Raw genomic sequence first — 20839 nt, forward strand, 5'->3', positions numbered from 1 at the left:
CTCTAGAGTAAGACAGTGTTTCCACTCCAGAGGCTGGGGAAGCCCGCAGAAATTGTGGGTTGGGAGGAGACCCTGGGGTTTGTAAGTTGGAGTACATTGTCTTTCTCATCAGGACAAAGTAGGAGGTTTTTCTTCTGTAGGATAGGGTTGGAGCAAACTTGCTAATTCCAGAATGTCAGGGAGAAACCTCCTCCTTTCCCAGATCTGGCTTCTAATAGCAGCTATTTTTCTCTTTCAGCAGACTCTAAGATGGACATAGAAGACTGCAATGGCCGCTCCTATATGTCTGGTATGCCCTCTTGTGCGTTCTGTTTGTAAGGGGCTGGGAGCACCCACTTGCCTGTGGAGCAGAGTGGAGAGCCTTCAGCCTAGCACAGGACCTTGGGTGCCCCAGCCACAGAGCTGCCACTCACACTTGGTAGTGCTAGTGCTTGATAGTGAGCATCTGTTTGGGTCATTTTGCATTCCCTAAATAGTGATTCTCTTCCCAGACTTCTTGGGGGAAGAAGGTAAGGGGAAGGGAATAGGAGAGGAACACAAGTGGAGATTGGAGGGGAATGATTTAAAGCAAAGAGATAGAAGGAAGATGTGGTTTCCTGTGGAGAACTCTGAGGACACCGGCCAAACATGATATTCCATCCCAGCCAGGTAGAGAGTGGAGCAGGGTTTCCAACCTCAAAGGCCTGGAGGAGCCAGGTGGGTATATAAATGAGTAAACAGGTTCGGATAGTGAGCAAAAGAGAATGGGGGACAGTCATGTATTGGAGAACACATTCCTTCTTGGTGTCCAGCAGTCATTGCCATGCCAGAATGTGTATCCAGTGTGGCCCAAACTTCCAATTTTTCAAGAGAATTCAGGAATCCAGATTTTATGTGAAATGTCTCCATTTTAGAGTAATGACTCAATATTTTAAAAAATGTTCCATGGAGCAGGCCAAACTTGTCTATGGGCTGAATTCAGACAGTGGGCCAACAACACAGAGCCTTTGAAAGAGAGATATAGAGCCCAGTTCCCATTTCTCCCAGTCATTTTCCATGGTTATAACATGCCGTGGCTTTTCAAACCTGCCAAATACTCTTACTGAGGCAGAAGAGATCATGCTGCTCATAGTATGAATGGCCTTTAGAGATATGAAACTAATCAGGATCTTCTCAGAGTTTAACAAGGTGAAAAGAAATGAGGAACTTTATCTGGCTCCCTCTCTGAGGGTGTAGAGAAAGGCCTAAGACAAAGTCTATCTCCAAGACAGAAGGAATCATTTTTTGGACCATTAGAATGTCAGGGCAGGAGATGATTATGAAAGGTGAGGGAAGCCAGAATTGGGTTTCAACATGATGAGTGTGCCCATCAGAAATCTAAGCACCGTTGTAGAAATGACCTATAGCTTTTTTTTTTTTTTTTTTTTTTTTTTTTTTTACCCTGAAGTGGGACCAATGGAATTATGGGCACGTTCAAAGGATGATAGCAAGATGGGTCAGACACACACATAAGAGTCATTGGCAACACCTGAGTAGTGTAAGGTAAGACATTGACTCTGACCCCCTTTCTCATGTAAGGAGGGAAGGAGTTGGACCGGGAAAACGCATTTGATACCTGCCACGTGCTGGAGAGTGACAGGGATCAAGTGGACTGATTTAATTGAAAAAGATTTATTGGAACTAAAGTCCTGGCCCTTCTGAGGAACCAGCCAGTCCTATCTCCTGCTCAGTTTAAGCCTACCCAGAAAACCACTGCTGAGCAACAACCACACTCAAGACCCTGTTTTATTGCTGGGGAACACTTAAAGGAATAAAAAACAGTCCCTGCCCTAACGCAGGTAAATTAAAAGCTGGGAAAGTGGCTGGCGGGGATATCCCATGGAGCTCAGTCTCTGGAGAATGTTGATTAGAGGAGAACCTCTTAGGGGGTTTGCTTCACGGTGCTATGAAACCGAATTTTCCCTGCTTTCAGCAGGTTGACATTTCCCAGATAAGAGAAGCCTCTGCACAGGATGGTTTTTGAATGAAAGTAGAGACCAGAACCCCCTCACCTGTGTTTTGAGGATTCTAGCTGCCAGCAACTACCTTAGGGAACTGGAAGAGGGAGGGCTAACATCCGTTGTGAAAAGCAGCCCCTGCAGTACTGGGCATGTTTGAGACGGTCCCCATGAGGTCGCCTGAGAGCCTGTCACTGACCCATCTCTGCTGGGCCAGCAAGCAAGCAGCGGGCAAGGCCAAGGCCAAGGCCGTTGTGCACATCTGTCCTGGAGCCCACTGCGGCTCTTCAAGGTCATCACAGCGCTTCTGTCTCCACACCAGGTGGCCTTCCCTCACCTGGCCACCTGATGAAGGGGTATGTTCTCCTGTTCTTCAAAGAGATTTTCCCACCTCATGGAACCCAATTCAGAAAATCCATCTTCTCCCCCTTGTCTCTCTCTAAAGGTGAGGGTCTCTTCCTCCTGGGGTCTTGAGAGAGGAACGAGAAGGAGGAGTCCACTAACTTCCCACACAGGTTCTCTCCCTACCTCCCATCCCTATCTTTCAAGGGAAACTGAGTTGCTCAAACCCACCTCAAGCAATTAATTGACTGACTGAACAAGGCTTGTCACAAGTTTTCTGGGACTGTGAAATGTTTAAGGAAACCTTAGAAAGGGATCCAGGGGTAGGCAGCCCAAAGTTTCACGGCCCCTCCCACCCCCAAATTCTTGGAATCAGAAAATCTAGTCTCCAAAGTAGGTCAGCACGTCAGTGAGCAGCTCCTCTGGAAGAGAAGGGAGCAGAGGCCTTGTCTCAATCGAAGGCGGATTCATCAGCGCTGTCTGCGGCCGCCGGCCCCAGGGGCACAGGAGGGGAGGGGAACGGAGGTGGGGAGGCTGGACTGCGATTTTGCCCGGGATCTGCAAAGCCTCGGGGCCACCGAGCCACGACGCTAGCCTGAGAGCAGACTGCCGGGTGTCCCGGCTGCTGGGAAGGAGGGGCGGCCAGACCCCAGATCTGGAGAGCGACCTCCCTCCGGGAGGAGCGGGGCGGAGGGAGTGCGCGGGCCCGAGTTTAGAGGGGGAGGGGCTCTCTGCCGGCCGGAGAGCCTTGAAGCTGCCCCGTGTCCTGGGCCCCGTGACCTCTGGGGCCTTGGCTTCCCCAGCTGGCAGAGGATTGGGCCTTCCCTGGGGGCCCCCCTCCCTCCCTCCCACCTCGAGGGCCCATCCATCTCTCTCTCTCTCTTCCACACACTCTTGCCTCTCTCAGGCATTTGTTGTGCAGTTCCTCTTTGTCTGCTGGGCACGAGGGCAACTGCCTCCCCCTCCCGGTGCACACCCCCCACCCCCACCCCTTTACCGGCTTGGGAAGGGGATGCTGTAGCCTCGCCTCCCCCCACCACGCGCACACACACTCACACACTCACACACACACGTTCTCTCCAGCCCCCTCCCCAAGCACATCCAAGCGTGCGCTCGCTCGCGCTCTCCCTCTCCCTCCCTCTCCCTCTCCCTCTCCCTCTCCCTCTCCCTCTCCCTCTCTCACACACTCTCTCTCTCTCACACACACCCTGGGCTGAGCTCTCCCCGCTGGCTGCAGCCGTGGGCCCCTTGCTCACCGTGCCGCTGCCTGCGAAATGACGGCGGTTCCCCTCACTTCCAGGAATCCGCGCTTCCTGGAAGGTGAGTGGCTGGGCTCACCCCTGCCTGCCACCGAGCCGCAGACATGCACACACCACCCGCGCTCCCTCGCCGTTTCCAAGGCGGCGGCCGCGCTCGCACCCCAGGGTCTCACCGGCGAGGGAAGGATAATGTAAGTTCAGGCAGGAGGTGGCCGGTGGCGGGGGAAGGGGCGCCGGGTAGGGAGCGATTCAGCAGCAACTCCGAGCCGGGGACAGGGAGAGGATGGGGGCTGCCTGCGTGTGCGTGTGTGTGCGTGTGTGTGGCGGGGGAGGGGGCGTTCCTCCTTACACTGGCGGAGGACGGGAAGGGTGTTTGGTGTTGCTAAGCAAAGACTGCGACTTGGACAGTGGGAGCTCGTGGTGACATCTTGATTAGGCCTTGGGGACAGACGTAGAGCTGCCCAGGGTGACATGCGAGGCAGGCCTGGGTGGGCAGGGGCGCTGGAGCGGAGGAACAGGGGAGCCTCGGCGGCAGATGCCTCAGCCTGGAGCAGAGATCCGAGGGCCCTCGGCCGCTTCCCCACAATAGAGCTGGGGATGGGCGTCTTTCTCCGCTCGAACCCACTGTTCCTGCCAGCAGGTTAGCATCCTGCCCCCCTGGAGCCCATGGTCAAGACAGGGAAAGCAGTTAGGCGACGAGCAGAGAAGTGTGGAGGTCCTCGAACCTCATGGCTCCTTCCTGGGGGCAGCCACTCTTTGAAGGGATAGAGGAAGGGTGGCAGGAGTGGAGGGCCGGTCTCCTCAGCCTGTGCAACACATTGAGCCTGTGGGACATTGCCCTGTTTCCTCTCTCTCTCCCTCCTGCCTTTCTGCCCCGTACCCACCTCCCTGTTCCTCTGATGTCAACCTCATGATTTGGCTTTACCCTCTGGGGGTTCAGCCAATCTATGATGATTTTGACCAAGGAAATTTCTCCAAGACCTGAGAGTGGCCTTAATTCTTGGCTTTGACAGTCTGGGATTTCTTGGGAGTCCCAGGCTTTTGAAGTTCCCTCCCTGGGGTTTCTGGAACTGACAGAGGAACTGCTGAACTTCCTAAATCCGACTCTAGGCCCCTTCACCCTTCAGTAGAACTCAAAATCCCTGGGTCCCCATAAAGGTTTTCTGGCCCCTGAAACAGATTCATTTTTATGTATTAGCCCCATAAAAGCAGACTTGAGCCTATTTTCCCCAGGGAGGGCCATGGCATCAAAGAGCCTCTCAAACTACTGATGGGGCTCTGGAGGCACCTGTGCTTCCTCCTGTTCCCAGGCCTTAATAAGGAAATGCACAAAGGATGTTTTCCTCTTAAAGCCCCTAAATATCCCTCTAAGCATATTCCTCCCCTCTCCCCGTGCCCCCGTGTATCAAGCCCCTGGCTCCAAGAGGCAGTCTCAGCCTAGTAGGTTGGGATTTCCAGCAAGTTCACTCATTGTTTTAGGGTCAAGGACTCAGCACCAGGACCCAGAGCCCAGTTCTTCCCCCATCACTGACATCAAGTGATTCAGGGCAAGTCAGCACTATCACCTGAAAAGGAATGAAGAGATGCCCCTTTTAGTCCCTTTCGCCATAGCAAACACTACCAACTGGTTAAAAGACATATTTTAAAACTAGGTCTGAGTCTACACATCTCAGCCGTCAACTCTGAGATGCTTACTTCATGAAATGTATATGGTTCTGACTTGGGCAACTTTTCTAGATAACCATGGCTCATCTAAAGAGCCCCAGTCGGGAAAACACAGTGTCGATTTATAAAGCATTTTCTATAGATAGTGAACAAATTTCCTCAGGCTTTGATGGGAACAAATGGGGGAAATGGGACTTTTAGAAGAGGATATGAATGGGAAATGGTCCCAAAGTCCTGAGTGGTTGTTTTCTTCCCACTGACCAAAGCTGGAGAGGGATCCCTCAGGAGGGTGTGTTCCGGATTTCTTGCCTCAGGCCCAAGACTCCAACCATTTTATAATGGAATCTTTATTTTGTGAAAGTAAGTATGTACATAGCTGGGAAACTGGGTAAAGTACTTATAGGTGGACTTTAGGGATGAATTTTAGGGCTTGTGTCTCTCTTTCTTTCACTTTTCCATATTTAGGCTTGTGTGTACACATCCATGCATGTTCATGTTAGCAGATACTGTAGAAGTCTATGGGTGTGTTTATCCCTGTGGGTATGTTCTCTTTATGTGTATCTACATATGTGATGTGTCTGTGTCTATGTGTGTGTTTACCTACATGTGTTATATTTCACCTATAAATTTGTGCAGAAGACTATGGGGAGGAGGGATTTTTAAGACCTGATTCATATATTCATGTATGTTAACTAATTTTTAGAGGTACATACAAAAACTCTTAAAACTCATTTTTTACAAAGCAATCTGTCAACACATTAACAAATATATTGAGAATAAATATTTTACTGTCAAGGGAGCACCAAGCAGTAAATATGTGATTGGAATTCATATCAGATAAGGGGCTTTCTAGAGTAGTCAAATTTGTGCTGATTTCAGAAGGTCTGGTGGGCCCAACGCTCCTCTGTTAAAACAGTGACTCCCAACTGGCTGTGTAGGTGGTGGCCCAGGACATGGGTGCTTACTGTTTTTGATCTGTCCTGGTTCCACCTCTACCAGCTATGTCACTTTGGACAAGTAACACAACCTCTTTTGTGCCTCAGTTTTCTCATCTGCAAAATTAACATAGTATTGGCACCTGCTTCACGGGGTCTTTGTGAACGTTACATGCGATAATTCATCTAAAGTGAATAGAACCGTGGCTGGCACAAAGTGAGGACTTGATCAATGTTGGCGGCTATCATTATGATTACTATTATTATCATTAGATTCAGGGACCATTCCAGCTGCCCTTCCTGCAGATCCCGAATCTGGTGTTGGGGGCTCCGCAGACGAACAGTAGGGAAGAACGTCTGTCCTGAACCGCCTCCCTCCTGAGGCCCCCATTTTCCTCTCGGCCCTGGCCCGCCCAGCCCCAGCCCTGCTTCCTGTGGACGTCAGGCAGTGATGCTCTTCCCCTCAGGCCTAGATAAAGGTAGGGTGGGCAAGGCGCAGCCACTGAGCTCGCAGAAGCCCGCACCGGGCACCCAGGCTGCCAAGGGCGCAAGGTACGGTGCCGAGCACACAACGCTGCCTTGTACGTGGCTGCCAGATGAATGTTTGTGACGCATCACAGAATTTTGAAGAGGTGAGGCAGTGGACAATAAAAGGCCCCAGCCACAGCTTCACCTGTCCCCTTGTTCTCTCCTCCAAGGTAGCGGGGACTCATCTCTGGAGAAGGAGTTCCTCGGGGCCCCAGTGGGGCCCTCGGTGAGCACCCCCAACAGCCAGCACTCTTCTCCCAGCCGCTCACTCAGTGGTAAGTACAGCCTCCTGCCCTGCCCTGCACTAGGCGCCCCTGCTTCTGTTTGGCCCCCAGCTCACCCTCCATGGGCAGCCATTTCCCCATCGCTGCCTCCCTCTGGTTTCCTGCTTAGAGCTCTGAAAAGCAGTAAGGAGCTCAGCAGCTGAGGTCTTCCTTCTGAAAGGAGAGGGGACAGTTGCTGCCCAACTCCGGTGGAATTGAAAGAGGCGTGGGTGGGATTAAGGTAGAGGCTCCCAAGAGAAACCCTGGAGTTGGAGAAGCAAGTCCATAAGTATGACTAGAGTCAGATAGGAACTAGAGACAAGAGGGATCTCCTGGTGACCCGCCCCCATTCTCCTGCCTGGATAGGGTCCCCATGCCTGCCTCTTCTCGCTGGCCCTAGATCTGTGACATTCTCTAAATGGTTGGAATAGCCAGGAATGTAGGTCAGAGCAAGAGCCAAAGCTTTCTCCTCAGTGGCTCCTCCCTCCTTCATACCCCCCTCTCCAGATCTTCATGGAGGGGAACAGAGGGGTTCAGTCTTATGGGGAGGGGAGGATAACACGAGCCATGTCTGTCTTCCAGTTTTGCTCTCTCCTTAGCCTGCCATCTCTTTGGTCTTCGTAGGACCATTTTCCCGCCACTGTGACTTGCTGGCTTCCTGCCCAGGGCCCAGCCAGACATCTTTCTTAATGACAAGAGAGTGGAGAAAAGGGTTCCCCTTGGCTTCCTCCTCTCCCCAGTGGGACAGAAGACATCCCATGTACCCCAGCTTTTTTCTCTGAGTCTGTTCGTCTGGGTGGTGGGATAGGAGGAAAAAGTTGTTTCAGGTCCCGGCGGGACTACCAAATCACCACCCAGGATACTTAGGTCATTGGCCTCTTTTAAAGCCTGCGTGTCTCAGGGCTGGGAGAAAGCCTTCTACACATCAGGAGTACCATTCTGGTTTGCGGGCAGGTTCCCCCTTTGCCTGTTTCTGTCCTAAACACCGTCCCACCCTCCAGCCAACTCCATCAAGGTGGAGATGTACAGCGATGAGGAGTCAAGCAGACTGCTGGGGCCAGATGAGCGGCTCCTAGAAAAGGATGACAGTGTGATCGTGGAAGACTCGTTGTCAGAACCCCTGGGCTACTGTGATGGAAGTGGGCCAGAGCCTCACTCCCCCGGGGGCATCCGGCTGCCCAATGGCAAGCTCAAGTGTGATGTCTGCGGCATGGTCTGTATCGGACCCAATGTACTCATGGTGCATAAGCGCAGCCACACAGGTGAGTAGGCCAGGGGGCCCCAGAGGAGCTCCCGGGATGGGCCGGAAAGGCAGAGGCGCAGGAGGCCATGCCTGCAGTGGGGTAGCCTCAGAAAAGGAAGGGTCGGGATCCCAGGGTGGCGCAGCGGTTTGGCGCCTGCCTTTGGCCCAGGGCGCGATCCTGGAGACACGGGATCGAATCCCACGTTGGGCTCCCGGTGCATGGAGCCTGCTTCTCCCTCCGCCTGTGTCTCTGCCTCTCTCTCTCTCTCTCTCTCTGTGACTATCATTAAAAAAATAAAAAAATAGGGATCCCTGGGTGGCGCAGTGGTTTAGCGCCTGCCTTTGGCCCAGGGCACAATCCTGGAGACCCGGGATCGAATCCCACGTCGGGCTCCCGGTGCATGGAGCCTGCTTCTCCGTCTTCCTGTGTCTCTGCCTCTCTCTCTCTCGCTCTCTCTGTGACTATCATAAATAAATTAAAAAAATAAAAAAATTTAAAAAAATAAAAAAATAAAAAATAAAAGAAAAAAGAAAAAGAAAAGGAAGGGTCTCTCCCAGCACATTTTCCAGCTGATGGAAAAAAGGAGGAGATGGCATTTGGCTTCCCTCAACACGCATACTTCTCTGGTGCTTTCATCAGTGTCGTTAAAAAGTAAAACCAGTACCTTTCTCGGTGGGAGAAGGAGGTGAGGGAGAGGATGGTGTAGCTTCAGGAAGGGTCCTAGAGTCTAACAGGGACGGGACTCCAGGGTATTAGTTGGGCCCTCAGGGTTTCAAGATTTAAGCAAACAAAAAATAAACAAAAACAAATAAAGGAAAACAAAAGCCTCTTCTCTTGCTTTCTCAGGCTTTGGGCTCCTGGGGTAGAGTGGGTCTTATAGGGCTCCGTTTGGGGTTAATGGTCTTTTGGCCCAGAGTTCCAGGCCTGGTGCCCTTTGCCCTGCCATTTGTCCCTGACCCACACCTTCCCAGGGTAAGACTGCTCCCAAGGGATCTTTAGAAAGCAGGAGTTTTGTGTGGATACCACAGCTCTGCCTCTTAGAAATTGCTCTGAGCGCCTTCACTCAGGCAGGGTGGGGCCGAGGGTGAGAGAAGAGGTTCAACCTTCAAAATTCCTCACACCCGGTCCTCAGAGATCTCTTCTTTCTCTTGCAGGTGAGAGGCCCTTCCACTGCAACCAGTGTGGTGCTTCCTTCACCCAGAAGGGGAACCTGCTGCGCCACATCAAGCTACACTCTGGGGAGAAGCCTTTCAAATGTCCCTTCTGTAACTATGCTTGCCGCCGGCGTGACGCGCTCACGGGCCACCTCCGTACACACTCGGGTCAGTGACTTGTTTGGCGGGAAACGAGGAGTGGGACTTCAGTATACCTGGGAGATAGAGCTCAGTGACTTCTCTCTCTCTCTCTCTCTCTCTCTCCTCTTTTAAAAGATTTTATTTATTCATGAGACACACAGGTAGAGAGGCAGAGACACAGGCAGAGGAAGAAGCAGGCTCCATGCAGGGAGCCTGACATGGGACTCCAGGATCTCGCCCTGGGCCTAAGGCGGGCGCTAAACTGCTGAGCCACCCAGGGATCCCCTCTTTTTTTTTTTTTTTAGATTGTATTTATTCATGAGAGACACACAGAGAGAGGCAGAGACACAGGCAGAGGGAGAAGCAGGCTCCATGCAGGGAGCCCGATGTGGGACTCGATCCCAGGACTCCAAGATCATGCCCGGGCTGAAGGCGGCGCTAAACTGCTGAGCCACCGGGGCTGCCCTTGGGGGACTCTTTGATGAAATATTTTACATCTGCCACACTCTGTGATTTGGAGCAAAAGGAGCATGGGTGACTGTGACATTCTTGGCTCTTAACAGTCATCTGCCCTTTGTTTTTTAAAGTTCATGCTAATGCCAGAACCATCCTTGCCCCATCCCCCCATACTTCTGAGCACCAGGAAAACCCTTCCTCAAACTCCCATGTGCTTGAGGTCCCATGCCCATCACCATCATCCCCTCCCTCCACAATACCAATACCAGTGGAGGTCTTGGACCACCACTGTCTGTCCTCCTTTACTTCCTACTGGTTCCTAAAAACATCCACGGGCCTCCAAACTCCAAAGGAAGAGAAGAAGCCCAGGAAAAGCCTCTCTTCCCCATCCCAAGAGGTTGTCACCTTTCCAGAGGCAAGAACAAGTCGCGAAGGTGTCTGGAGGTTAGTGTTTGAATCCATGCCAGGGGACTGGACTACCCAGTTTTCATAGCCTCAGCCAAGACTGTTTGAGTCAGCATCGGTCTGAATCAGCTGGACCGATAGCATTTTTGAAGCATCTTACTAAGTTTTAAGCTTTTGCTTGTCCTTGAGAAGAGGCCAAGAGTCAAGCTGGCTGGAAGGAGGAGCTCAAGATTGGGAAAAGGCAGGAAGAAGGGCAGAGGGGAAAAAATTAGTAGGATCTGTCCTTGGCAATTTTCCTTGCTATTTTTCTCTTTTCCTAAACTCTCTTGGGCTGAGATTTAAAGGAACAGAACAGTCACCTCCCCAGACTTTTTCCAGCCACCTACCTTGTTCTAGGTTCTCTCACCTTGGAGCTGGGTGAGAAAAAAGGAGAAAGATCATCGTCGATTCAGGCTTTATGATCTACAAAGCATTTCGCTTGTCTCCTTGTGTGATCCTCATAGCAATTCTGAGGTAGATGGTGTTATCCTCATTTTGCTGACAAGGAAACCGAAGCTCTGAGGAAGAAAGGAAAAAATAAATAAAAAGATTTGCTGGTCACAGAGCTATTCTGCAGCCCTCCTGGACCCCTAGCAAGGTTCTGTGCCCAAGAATCATACTCATTTTTCTCAGGAAAGGGCCGGCTCCCCCTGCTGGTTTGGAACCGGGATGGCTTGGTCCCTAGAATTGAACCACCACCACCAAGGCCAAGGGGTAGATTTTGGATGTTGTTCTACAGAAGATTATTAGGGACAGAATTAGACACAGGCACAACACTGGGTCCCATCTCTTGAGATGCTTTGCATAGAACATACACTATAAGAAAAAAGGGGCTTCTCTCCAAGATGTTAAACCATTTCCCCAAAAGTCTTGGGTGGATGGGGACCATGGCATTCCCCTCATCCTCCAAGTACGAGGGTTTACAGAGCAAGATCAAAATGGCGTAGGTCAGGGATCCCTGGGTGGCGCAGCGGTTTGGCGCCTGCCTTTGGCCCAGGGCGCGATCCTGGAGACCCGGGATCGAATCCCATGTCGGGTTCCCGGTGCATGGAGCCTGCTTCTCCCTCTGCCTGTGTCTCTGCCTCTCTCTCTCTCTGTGTGACTATCATAAATAAATAAAAATTAAAAAAAAAATGGCGTAGGTCGAACCAAGGCCCAGTTTAGGTGTCTATGTACAGGCGGCAGAGGGGTAGTCATTGCCAACCTCCTGGAGACACTTTCTCCTGTCTCCATGCTCAATAGTAGCAGTATACATAAAATAAGATACACAATACCTTGTTCCCTCACTTTGCTCTCTCCTCTCACAAATATCATCTCTTGAAAGTTGTCTTTAGGGGCGCCGGGGTAGCTCACTGGTTGAGCATCTGGCTCTTGGTTTCGGCTCAGGTCATTATTTCAAGGTGGTTCGATCAAGCTCTGCATTGGGCTTCATGCTCAATGAGTCTGCAACCCTCTGCCTCTCCCCTGCTCTCTCTCTCTCTCTCTCTCTCTCTCTCTCAAACAAATAAATCTTAAAAGAAAGAAAGAGAGAAAAGAAAGAAAAGAAAGAAAAGAAAAGAAAAGGAAGGAAGGAAGGAAGGAAAAGAAAGAAAGAAGGAAGGAAGAAAGAAAGAAAGAAAGAAAAAGAAGAAAAAAAGAAAAAGAAAAAGAATGGGCAGCCCCGGTGGCCCAGTGGTTTAGCGCCGCCTTCAGCCCAGGGCCTGATCCTGGAGGCCCGGCATCGAGTCCTATGTCAGGTTCCCTGCATGGAGCCTGCTGCTCTCTCTGCCTCTCTGCCTGCCTCTCTCTCTCTCTGCCTCTGAATAAATTAAAAAAAAAAAAAAAAAAAAGAGTCTCATGCTCTTCTGACTCAGCCAGCCAGGCACCCCAGAAACGAAATCTGTATAACTGTTCTTTATTTTATTTTACTTATTTATTTATTTATTTATTTATTTATTTATTTATTTATTTATTTATTTTTCTTTATTTTAAAAAAATTTAGGGGCACCTGGGTGGCTCAGTGGGTTAAGAGTCTGCCTTCAGCTCAGGTCAGGATCCTGGGGTCCTGGAATCAAGCCCCGCATTGGGCTCGCTGCTAATGAGGAGCCTGCTTGTGTCTCTCCACCACCTGTGCTCTCTCACGTGTATGCTCTCATTCTCTCTCAAATAAATAACTATAATCTGTAAAAAAAAAATTTAAAAGACCCTCAAAGTTGATGTTCTCTTCCTTTTACTCATCTCCTTTATTTCACTCTCCGTTCTTTTATTCTTTTTCTCTTCTCAGAATTTCTCTATCAGCGATAAACCTGGGGCTCTCTTGGTTTCTCAAGGTAGAGAGACAGAAAGTAAAATAAGCGGTAAAACCAGGGTAGGGGTGGTGGTAGAAGTACAAGTAAAGGTCAGTGAAAACTGCCCCTCCCCACACTGGCAGATCTAAGGGCTCTCATTTCTGTCACCCCAGCCCACCAATTTCCCCCAAACCAAAGCAGATAGGTCATAAGCAAAAAATCCCCTTGTCTGATCAACAGCACTTACACCCGTCTGCCACATGGAAAGGTTAAACCACAGTCGGGGCCCCAGAATCTGAGATCCTAGGGTGGGGCCAGCCTGCCTGTCAGGGATGATCCCCTACAAAGCCCCTGGCCCCTCCTTCCTTTGAGCAGCAGTTTGGGCACCCAGAGGCCCACCAACAGTCCAAGGCTATGTGCCCCGGGTCCCCTCTTTCCTCCCATGGCTGCGCACTGGTCCTCTTCTCCATGGTTTGGTTATCTGTGCCTGCAGCTGAAGTTAGGGAAGGAAAGAAAAGCAGCATTCTCTTGAGCCACGTCCCTTCCTCCTCATGCCAGTGTATTTTTGCTCCTGGATGATTTCGTAGAGCCCAGGCACGGGGAGAAGTAACTAACGCCATATCTCTCCTCTCTCCTCCTACAGTCTCCTCTCCCACAGTGGGCAAGCCGTACAAGTGTAACTACTGTGGCCGGAGCTACAAACAGCAGAGTACCCTGGAGGAGCACAAAGAGCGGTGCCATAACTACCTACAGAGTCTCAGCACTGAAGCCCAAGCTCTGGCTGGCCAACCAGGTGGGGCTGTAGGCAGGCGTGTGGGGACATCGAGGGCAGGGCCAGAGGAAGTGCAGAACGAGGATAGTTTCAGCACCAGCACTACCACCCCCCCACACTCACCCCACCCCACCCCACCCCTGACAAAAGGATGAGGTCTGTGGAAAAAGGACAGCCCCCTCAGTAAATCTGCCAAGTACTCCCAAGTTAGTGCAGAGCCCTGTGGTAGGTGCTGCAGGAAGATCCAGGAGTCAGGGAGGTTTTGATCTATGTCCTCAGTCTAATGGGAGAGAGAGAACACAAGGAAGTATAAAACCAAGGGTCAAATGTACATAATTGTCCTCAAATTACCTGAAATGTTGCTAGGATGAACTCTAGATAGGGGGAAGTAGGCGGAGCCCAATTTTCCAGGTATTGGGTATGACCTTCCTTGGCTACTGACCTGCTGATTTTCTCCAGGCTAAGGCTGCTGAGCCGATGCTACCCTGATTCAGCTGCTGCTACTTGTCCTCACCTCCTTCCCTCTAGGTGACGAGATACGTGACCTGGAGATGGTACCAGACTCCATGCTGCACTCATCCTCTGAGCGGCCAACTTTCATTGATCGGCTGGCCAATAGCCTCACCAAACGCAAGCGTTCCACCCCCCAGAAGTTTGTGGGTAAGAGTCTAGTTGGAGAGGAGACGTCAGCTTTATTTTATTTATTTATTTTTAAAAATATTTTATTTATATTTCATTCATGAGACAGAGAGAGAGAGAGGCAGAGACACAGGCCGAAGGAGAAGCAGGCTCCATGCCGGGAACCCTGTGTGGGATTCGATCCCAGGTCTTGCCCTGGGCTGAAAGCGGCGCTAAACCACTGAGCCACCCACCCAGGCTGCCCGAGATGTCAGCTTTATTTATTTATTTATTTATTTTTGAGATGTCAGCTTTAAACCACAGATCCTCTAAATCTGAGCTCTGGTGGCCATCTGACCAGGTGGATCTGGAGATTTGATTGAGGGGGGAAAGTGACCTGGTCGTCCCTGGTGCTTAGAACCTATCCCAGAACAGAAGGGGAGTGGAGAGGGAGAAGGTACCTCGAGAGGGTGGAAAGAGGTCCATGTTGAGGGCTCTCGTGGTGCTGCTAAGAAGAGGGGGTCAGGGACCTCAGGTTCTCCCCGTTTTTTGAGAACAGCAAGGACTCCAGCCTATGGGGACTGAGAGAAGGCCCCGGCTTTCAGAAGGAGGAGATGTGAGTATGGGGTCCACCCACCTGGCCTTGATGTTCGCTCTCTAGCTTTATAAAAGGCAATGAAGGAAGTATTAAAGATCAGCGGGCTGGGACCGAGTCCTTCCCTAGGATTATAGCCTGGAATTGGGGAGTGGCCCCACAGAGGTCCTGACCTTGAGGGAAGTGAATGAGGGCTGGTAAATAATGTGTCAGTCACCACACAGTAAGCAAACAAAGAAGTCATCCTGGGGGAACTCAGGACAGTCTCCAAACCCAGCTCTGCTGAGAGCCTCTCCTCCACAGGTGAAAAGCAGATGCGCTTCAGCCTCTCAGACATCCCCTATGATGTGAACTCGGGTGGCTATGAGAAGGATGTGGAGTTGGTGGCACATCATGGCCTGGAGCCTGGCTTCGGAGGTTCTCTGGCCTTTGTGGGGGCAGAGCATCTGCGTCCCCTCCGCCTTCCACCTACCAACTGCATCTCAGAACTCACACCCGTCATCAGCTCTGTCTACACCCAGATGCAGCCCCTCCCCAGTCGACTAGAGCTTCCAGGGTCCCGAGAAGCAGGTGAGGGACCCGAGGACCTGGCTGATGGAGGCCCCCTCCTCTACCGGGCCCGAGGCCCCCTGACTGACCCTGGGGCCTCCCCTAGCAATGGCTGCCAGGACTCCACAGATACAGAGAGCAACCACGAAGATCGAGTTGGGGGGGTGGTATCCCTCCCTCAGGGCCCCCCGCCCCAGCCACCTCCCACCATTGTGGTGGGCCGTCCCAGCCCTGCCTACGCCAAAGAGGACCCCAAGCCGCAGGAGGGGTTACTGCGGGGCACCCCAGGCCCCTCCAAGGAAGTGCTCCGGGTGGTGGGCGAGAGTGGTGAGCCCGTGAAGGCCTTCAAGTGCGAGCACTGCCGAATCCTCTTTCTGGACCATGTCATGTTCACCATCCACATGGGCTGCCACGGCTTCAGAGACCCTTTCGAGTGTAACATCTGTGGTTACCACAGCCAGGACCGGTACGAATTCTCCTCCCACATTGTCCGGGGGGAACACAAGGTGGGCTAGCCACCTACTGCCCTCCCCTCAGCCCACCACTCCCCTGCCCTACCTACAGGAGTCTAGCTCTGTCCCCATTACATCCCAAGGAGTTTTGCTCATCCCAAGGAGTTTTGCTCGGTGGCCTCTACCACTGGCTACCTGACCTCACCCTTGACCCTGACCCCTCCTCACGTAGTCTCCTCTACCCTGACTGATTTAAGCATTGTGATGAAACAGGCCTTTTCGCTTGTGTTTCTCCTTTTCCTCTTCTCCTCTCATCCCGGCATATTCAGAGTTATTTATTAATATAATTTGTTGATTTTTCTTTTGCTTTTTTCTCTTACCTTGTATCAGTCACTTACCACCACCGCCCCCAACCCCTCCCCTGCCCTCCTGCCCACCATCCCCTCCCACTTTATTTAGGCCTAATTTTTCTTTCTTTGATCCAGCTTTCTCTAATAGCCCTCGGGGTCGGAAGCTCCTCTTAGGCCTAAGAGTTCTGAGCTTCTTGTGTGAAGTCCTCACCTTTTGCATTATCTGATTCTTTAGTTTTGATGCGTATAGCCCCCTCTGGCCCTACCTTAGTTCTGTGGCATTATATCTCCTCTCTGGGACCCTCCAACCTGGTACTCCATACCTCTTGTGCCCTCTCACGTTAGGCAGCTTGCACTATGCTTGAACAAATGAAGAATTCCCTCATTTGGAAGTAGGAGGGGCTGAAGAAATTCTCCCCAGGCACTGTGGGACTGAGGGTCCTCTTGACGTGCCCCTAGTAATATGAGTTCCCCAAAGCCCACAGTGGGAATCTCCCTCTGGGATGTGATCTATCTCTTCTCTCCTCAAACAACCCCCAACACTGCTACTCTCTTCAACCTGCCAGTCTACTCAGTGGTGGTTTTTCTCTCCTTGGAGTGCCCCAATTTTATATTCTCAGGGGCCAAGGCTAGGTCTGCAGTCCTGTCTCTGACATGTTGGGAGCCACAGGTGCCTAATTGGGAACCAGGGCATGGGAAGGGGGTGGGTTAAAATTCTCCTTCTCTTCCACCTCTAATCTTCTCCACTCTAGTGACCTTCCTAGGCTCTCAGGGGCTCCCGGAGTCCCTCTCCTGTGAGAAACTAGTGGGTTGCTGCCTGATGACAAGGGGGTGTCTCAACCCCACAGTCATGCTGCCTTTTTCTTCTCCCCCCTGCAGGATTCACCCTCATTCCCAGGCTTCTGGGCCCTGTTCTTAGGATCAGTGGCAGGGAGAAAAGGGTGTCTCTTTTCTCTCTTCTAATTTTCAGTATAACCAAAAATTATCCCAGGACGAGGAAGGGCATTTGCCCCTCACCTCATTCTATTCTTGTCCTAGCAAGAATGGGATGGGCACAACTGAACTGGGGGGTCATCCTTTACTGCCCCCTTCTACACTCAGTTCCCAGACATAGGGCAGGAGGGGGCATGCTCCTCCTGGCTACAGCAGAGACCCCTGGCTTTTTGGGTAACCTAGTTGGTGAGAAGGGGGCAGGAGGAGATATGGCTCCACTGTGAGTGGAGGTCTCTTTCTACAAGCGTTTTCTGCCCAAGGCCACAGCTATCCCATTCTCTGCTTCCTTGAGATTCAAACCAAAGGCTGTTTTTCTATATTTAAAGAAAAAAAAAAAAAAAAAGAAAGTAAAAACCAAACACAACACCTCACAAGTTGTAACACTTGGTCCTTCTCTCTCTCCTTTTCTCTTCCCTTCCATCTTTCTTTCCATATGTCCTTTCCTTATTGGCTCGTTTGCCTCCTACTTTTCTCACTCCCTATCAGGGATAATTTAGGGGGATGGTGAAGGGTTGGCTAAGGAACAGACCCTGGGATTGGGGCTCCTAAGGGCTCTAAGAAAAGTCTACCTTACCCTCTGTGGGAAAGGAGACCCTAGAAAAACTTCTCTTCTCCCTTCTTTTTCTCTCCCATTATGTAGTCTCCCTAAGAGAACCAGATTGTCAAGGAGGGGCACTGTGGGTTGATTGTTCCTCCTTGACAATGTAGCAATAAACAGATGCTGCCAAGGGCAGAGGATGGGGGAGTTAGCTGGAAGGAGAGTGGTCTCTAGAGAAGCGGAGAGTCTCCTCAACCGTCCCCCAGGGAACTGGCTCCTTGTTGCAGGATGGCAGCAGAGCTGAGATTATTATCTAGGGTTCTCCTCAACTGTTCTGGTTATTGAGCCCCTTCCTGTTAGACCTACCCCGTACCACCTCTTCTGCGTCTGCTGTGTATTTGGTGACACCTTATAAGGACTAGTCCCTTCTGGGGTATCAGAGCCTTAGGGTGCCCCCCATCCCCTCCCCCAGTCAGCTCTGGCACCTGTAACCTCCTGGAACATGAAGGACTATGCTCTGAGGCTATACTCTGAGCCCATGAGAGCAGAGACTGGAAGGGCAAGACCAGGTGCTAAGGAGGGGAGAGAAGGGCACTCTGTCTCTCTCCAAACCATCACTGCACTTTAACCAGGGTCTTAGGTACAAAATCCTACTTTCCAGAGCCTTCCAGCTCTGGAACCTCAAACATCCTCATGCTCTCTCCCAGCTCCTTTTGCATAAAAAAAAAAAAAAAAAAAAAAAAAAAAGTAAAGAAAAAGAAAAAAAAAAACACATTGAAACCCACATGGAGAAAAGAGGTGTTTTCCTTTTATATTGATATTCAAGACCAACACCACACACAAAAATTTCTAAATAGACACTTTTCCAGACCTTTGTTTTTTTGTGTCAGTGTCCAAGCTGCAGATGGGATTTTGTAATACTTTCAGCAGCTTCTTTCCTTGTGTACATAATATATATATTATATATATTTTTAATCAGAAGTTATGAAGAACAAAAAGAAAAAAAAACACAGAAGCAAGTGCAATACCACCTCTCTTCTCTCTTTCTCCCAGGGTTTCATTTGTAGCCTATGCTTGGTGTCTCCTTGGACCTTACCCTTTCACCTCCCCCTCTTCCTTTGGTTCTCCCTCCCCCTTTTTTTAAAGAGTTTTTCTCCTTTCTCAAGGGGAGTTAAACTAGCTTTTGAGACTAATTGCAAAGCATTTTGTATATGTAATATATTGTAAGTAAATATTTGTGTATCGGAGATATACTACTGTAAGTTTTGTACTGTACTGGCTGAAGGTCTGTTATAAATAAACATGAGTAATTTAACACCCCTGGTTGTTTTTGCAGACTTTGCTGTAATTTTCTGCTGGGAGGGAGGGGAATCTCCTTACTGCACATTGTACCAACTACTAAATGTTTTGAAGGTGAACAAGTCTAAGACTAAAAGGAAGCTAAAGAAGAATGCTCACGTTGTTGCTATAGAAGAACAGAATTTTTGACCTACAATGGAAAGTGGAGATTTTCCTACCAGGGGTGCCTTCAGGATAGAGAACGCCCAACTTGCCTATCCATCCAAAGCAGAGATTCATCAAACATTTTCTGAGTACCTACCATTTGCAAAACACATTATATGCCCAAGGAAATACAAGTTACAATAACTTGTGTGGTTTTTTGTTTTGTTTTGTTTTGTTTTTAGATTTTTATTTATTTGAGAGAGAGAGAGAGAGTAGCACAAGCAGAGAAAGTACAGGCGGAGGGAGAGGTAGGTAGAAGCAGGCTCCCCACAGAACAGGGAGCCCAATGCAGGGCTCGATCCCAAGACCCTGGGTTTATGACCCGAACCAAAGGCAGACGCTTAATGGACTGAGCCACCCAGGCGCCCCTGGTCTACCACTTATTGAGCATAAGTGCCAAGCACTATGCAAAGTATTCATTTAATTGTAGAAACCACTCACGGGCAGCCGGGTGGTGCAGCGGTTTGGCGCTGCCTGCAGCCCAGGGCGTGATCCTGGAGACCCGGGGTCGAGTCCCACATTGGGCTCCCTGCATGGAGCCTGCTTCTCCCTCTGCCTGTGTCTCTGCCTCTCTCTCTCTCTCTCTCTCTCTGTGTGTCTCTATGAATAAATAAATAAAATCTTAAAAAAAAAAAGAAACTACTTACAAGTGAATGATCCACCATTACTAGTGCAGAAAGAAAAGCCCAAGACAGAAAAAGTTGTCTGAGGCTCATGAGGCAATAAATGTCAAAACCCAGGTTTGAACCCATGAGTGTGTAACTCCAAAGTCGGCACCCATACCATTATCCCAGGGAATGCAGCCGCTGAAACTCCCAGGCTATAAAAATCCAAAAAGCCATGAGAGGAACATTAGCTTGGTTCTGTCTTAATGTTAACTATTTTCTATCCTCTTCACTCTGAACTTTTTTCTGTTCTATTTCATTGCCAACCTATACACTAATGTCTGTCTTCTATTTTCCATGAGACTATACTGAAGTGAAAATTAAGGAGAAATTCCATCTAAAGCCTATCATTTCCCATGACCTATTAATACTAACAAATTCAAACTTGAGACAATGAATATAGTTGTTCTGAAGCCAAAAGTTAGAAAATAAACTTCAACCCCAATAAAGAGGATTTGAGGTGAAAAGAAACCACGATGGGTTTCTTTTGAGGGAAAGTGGTGTTCAGACTTCCAAATGACTCATGAGTGAATGGTTGGTCTCCATCTGTACCATCTTGGGTCTGAATCCTGGGAGGTCAACTTTGGAGACAACTAGGTGGTTGGCTGCCCCCATGGATAGCACTCCTGCTCAAGGCTGAAGATTTTCTGAAGGCTTTTCAAAGATAAATGGAGCTTATATATAGGAAAGTATGTCTTGGGGTTCCCTGGGTGGCTCAGCAGTTTAGTGCCTGCCTTCAGCCCAGGGCGTGATCCTGGAGTCCCGGGATCGAGTCCCACATCGGGCTCCCTGAATGGAGCCTGCTTCTCCCTCTGCCTGTGTCTCTGCCTCTCTCTCTGTGTGTCTCTCATGAATAAAATCTTAAAAAATAAAAAAAATAAAAAAAGGAAAGTAGGTCTCAATCACAGGCCAGACTCGAATGGTAAAATCACTTCAGTGGGGCTTGATCAACATTCATTAAAATAAAGTAGAAAATTGGGATCCCTGGGTGGCGCAGTGGTTTAGCGCCTGTCTTTGGCCCAGGGCGCGATCCTGGAGACCCGGGATCGAATCCCACATCGGGCTCCCGGTGCATGGAGCCTGCTTCTCCCTCTGCCTGTGTCTCTGCCTCTCTCTCTCTCTGTGTGACT

The 20839-nt window shown here is 50.2% G+C and overlaps 1 protein-coding gene across 7 annotated transcripts in view; it reads left to right on the plus strand.

Moving 5' to 3' along the window:
* Positions 1-18856, plus strand: part of IKZF4 (IKAROS family zinc finger 4) — a 28061-nt gene extending 9205 nt beyond the window's left edge. Inside the window, exons 1-9 of one of the 7 annotated variants that reach the window (XM_026001978.2) lie at positions 3644-3768; positions 5509-5602; positions 6451-6656; positions 6876-6980; positions 7970-8230; positions 9367-9534; positions 13318-13467; positions 13975-14106; positions 14963-18856. In XM_026001978.2, coding sequence (XP_025857763.1) covers positions 6629-6656; positions 6876-6980; positions 7970-8230; positions 9367-9534; positions 13318-13467; positions 13975-14106; positions 14963-15723 — 1605 coding nt within the window. In that variant the 5' untranslated portion in view covers positions 3644-3768; positions 5509-5602; positions 6451-6628 and the 3' untranslated portion in view covers positions 15724-18856. Of the gene's footprint in view, positions 1-238; positions 290-1426; positions 1522-3208; positions 3769-5508; positions 5603-6450; positions 6657-6875; positions 6981-7969; positions 8231-9366; positions 9535-13317; positions 13468-13974; positions 14107-14962 lie in introns of those variants that run through there. The other 6 variants (XM_072746303.1, XM_072746304.1, XM_026001974.2 and 3 more) reach the window with 6 other exon arrangements.
* Positions 18857-20839: the final 1983 nt, after the last annotated feature.

The sequence above is a fragment of the Vulpes vulpes genome, unplaced genomic scaffold (assembly GCF_048418805.1).
Source record: "Vulpes vulpes isolate BD-2025 unplaced genomic scaffold, VulVul3 u000000697, whole genome shotgun sequence".
Lineage (NCBI taxonomy): Eukaryota > Metazoa > Chordata > Mammalia > Carnivora > Canidae > Vulpes > Vulpes vulpes.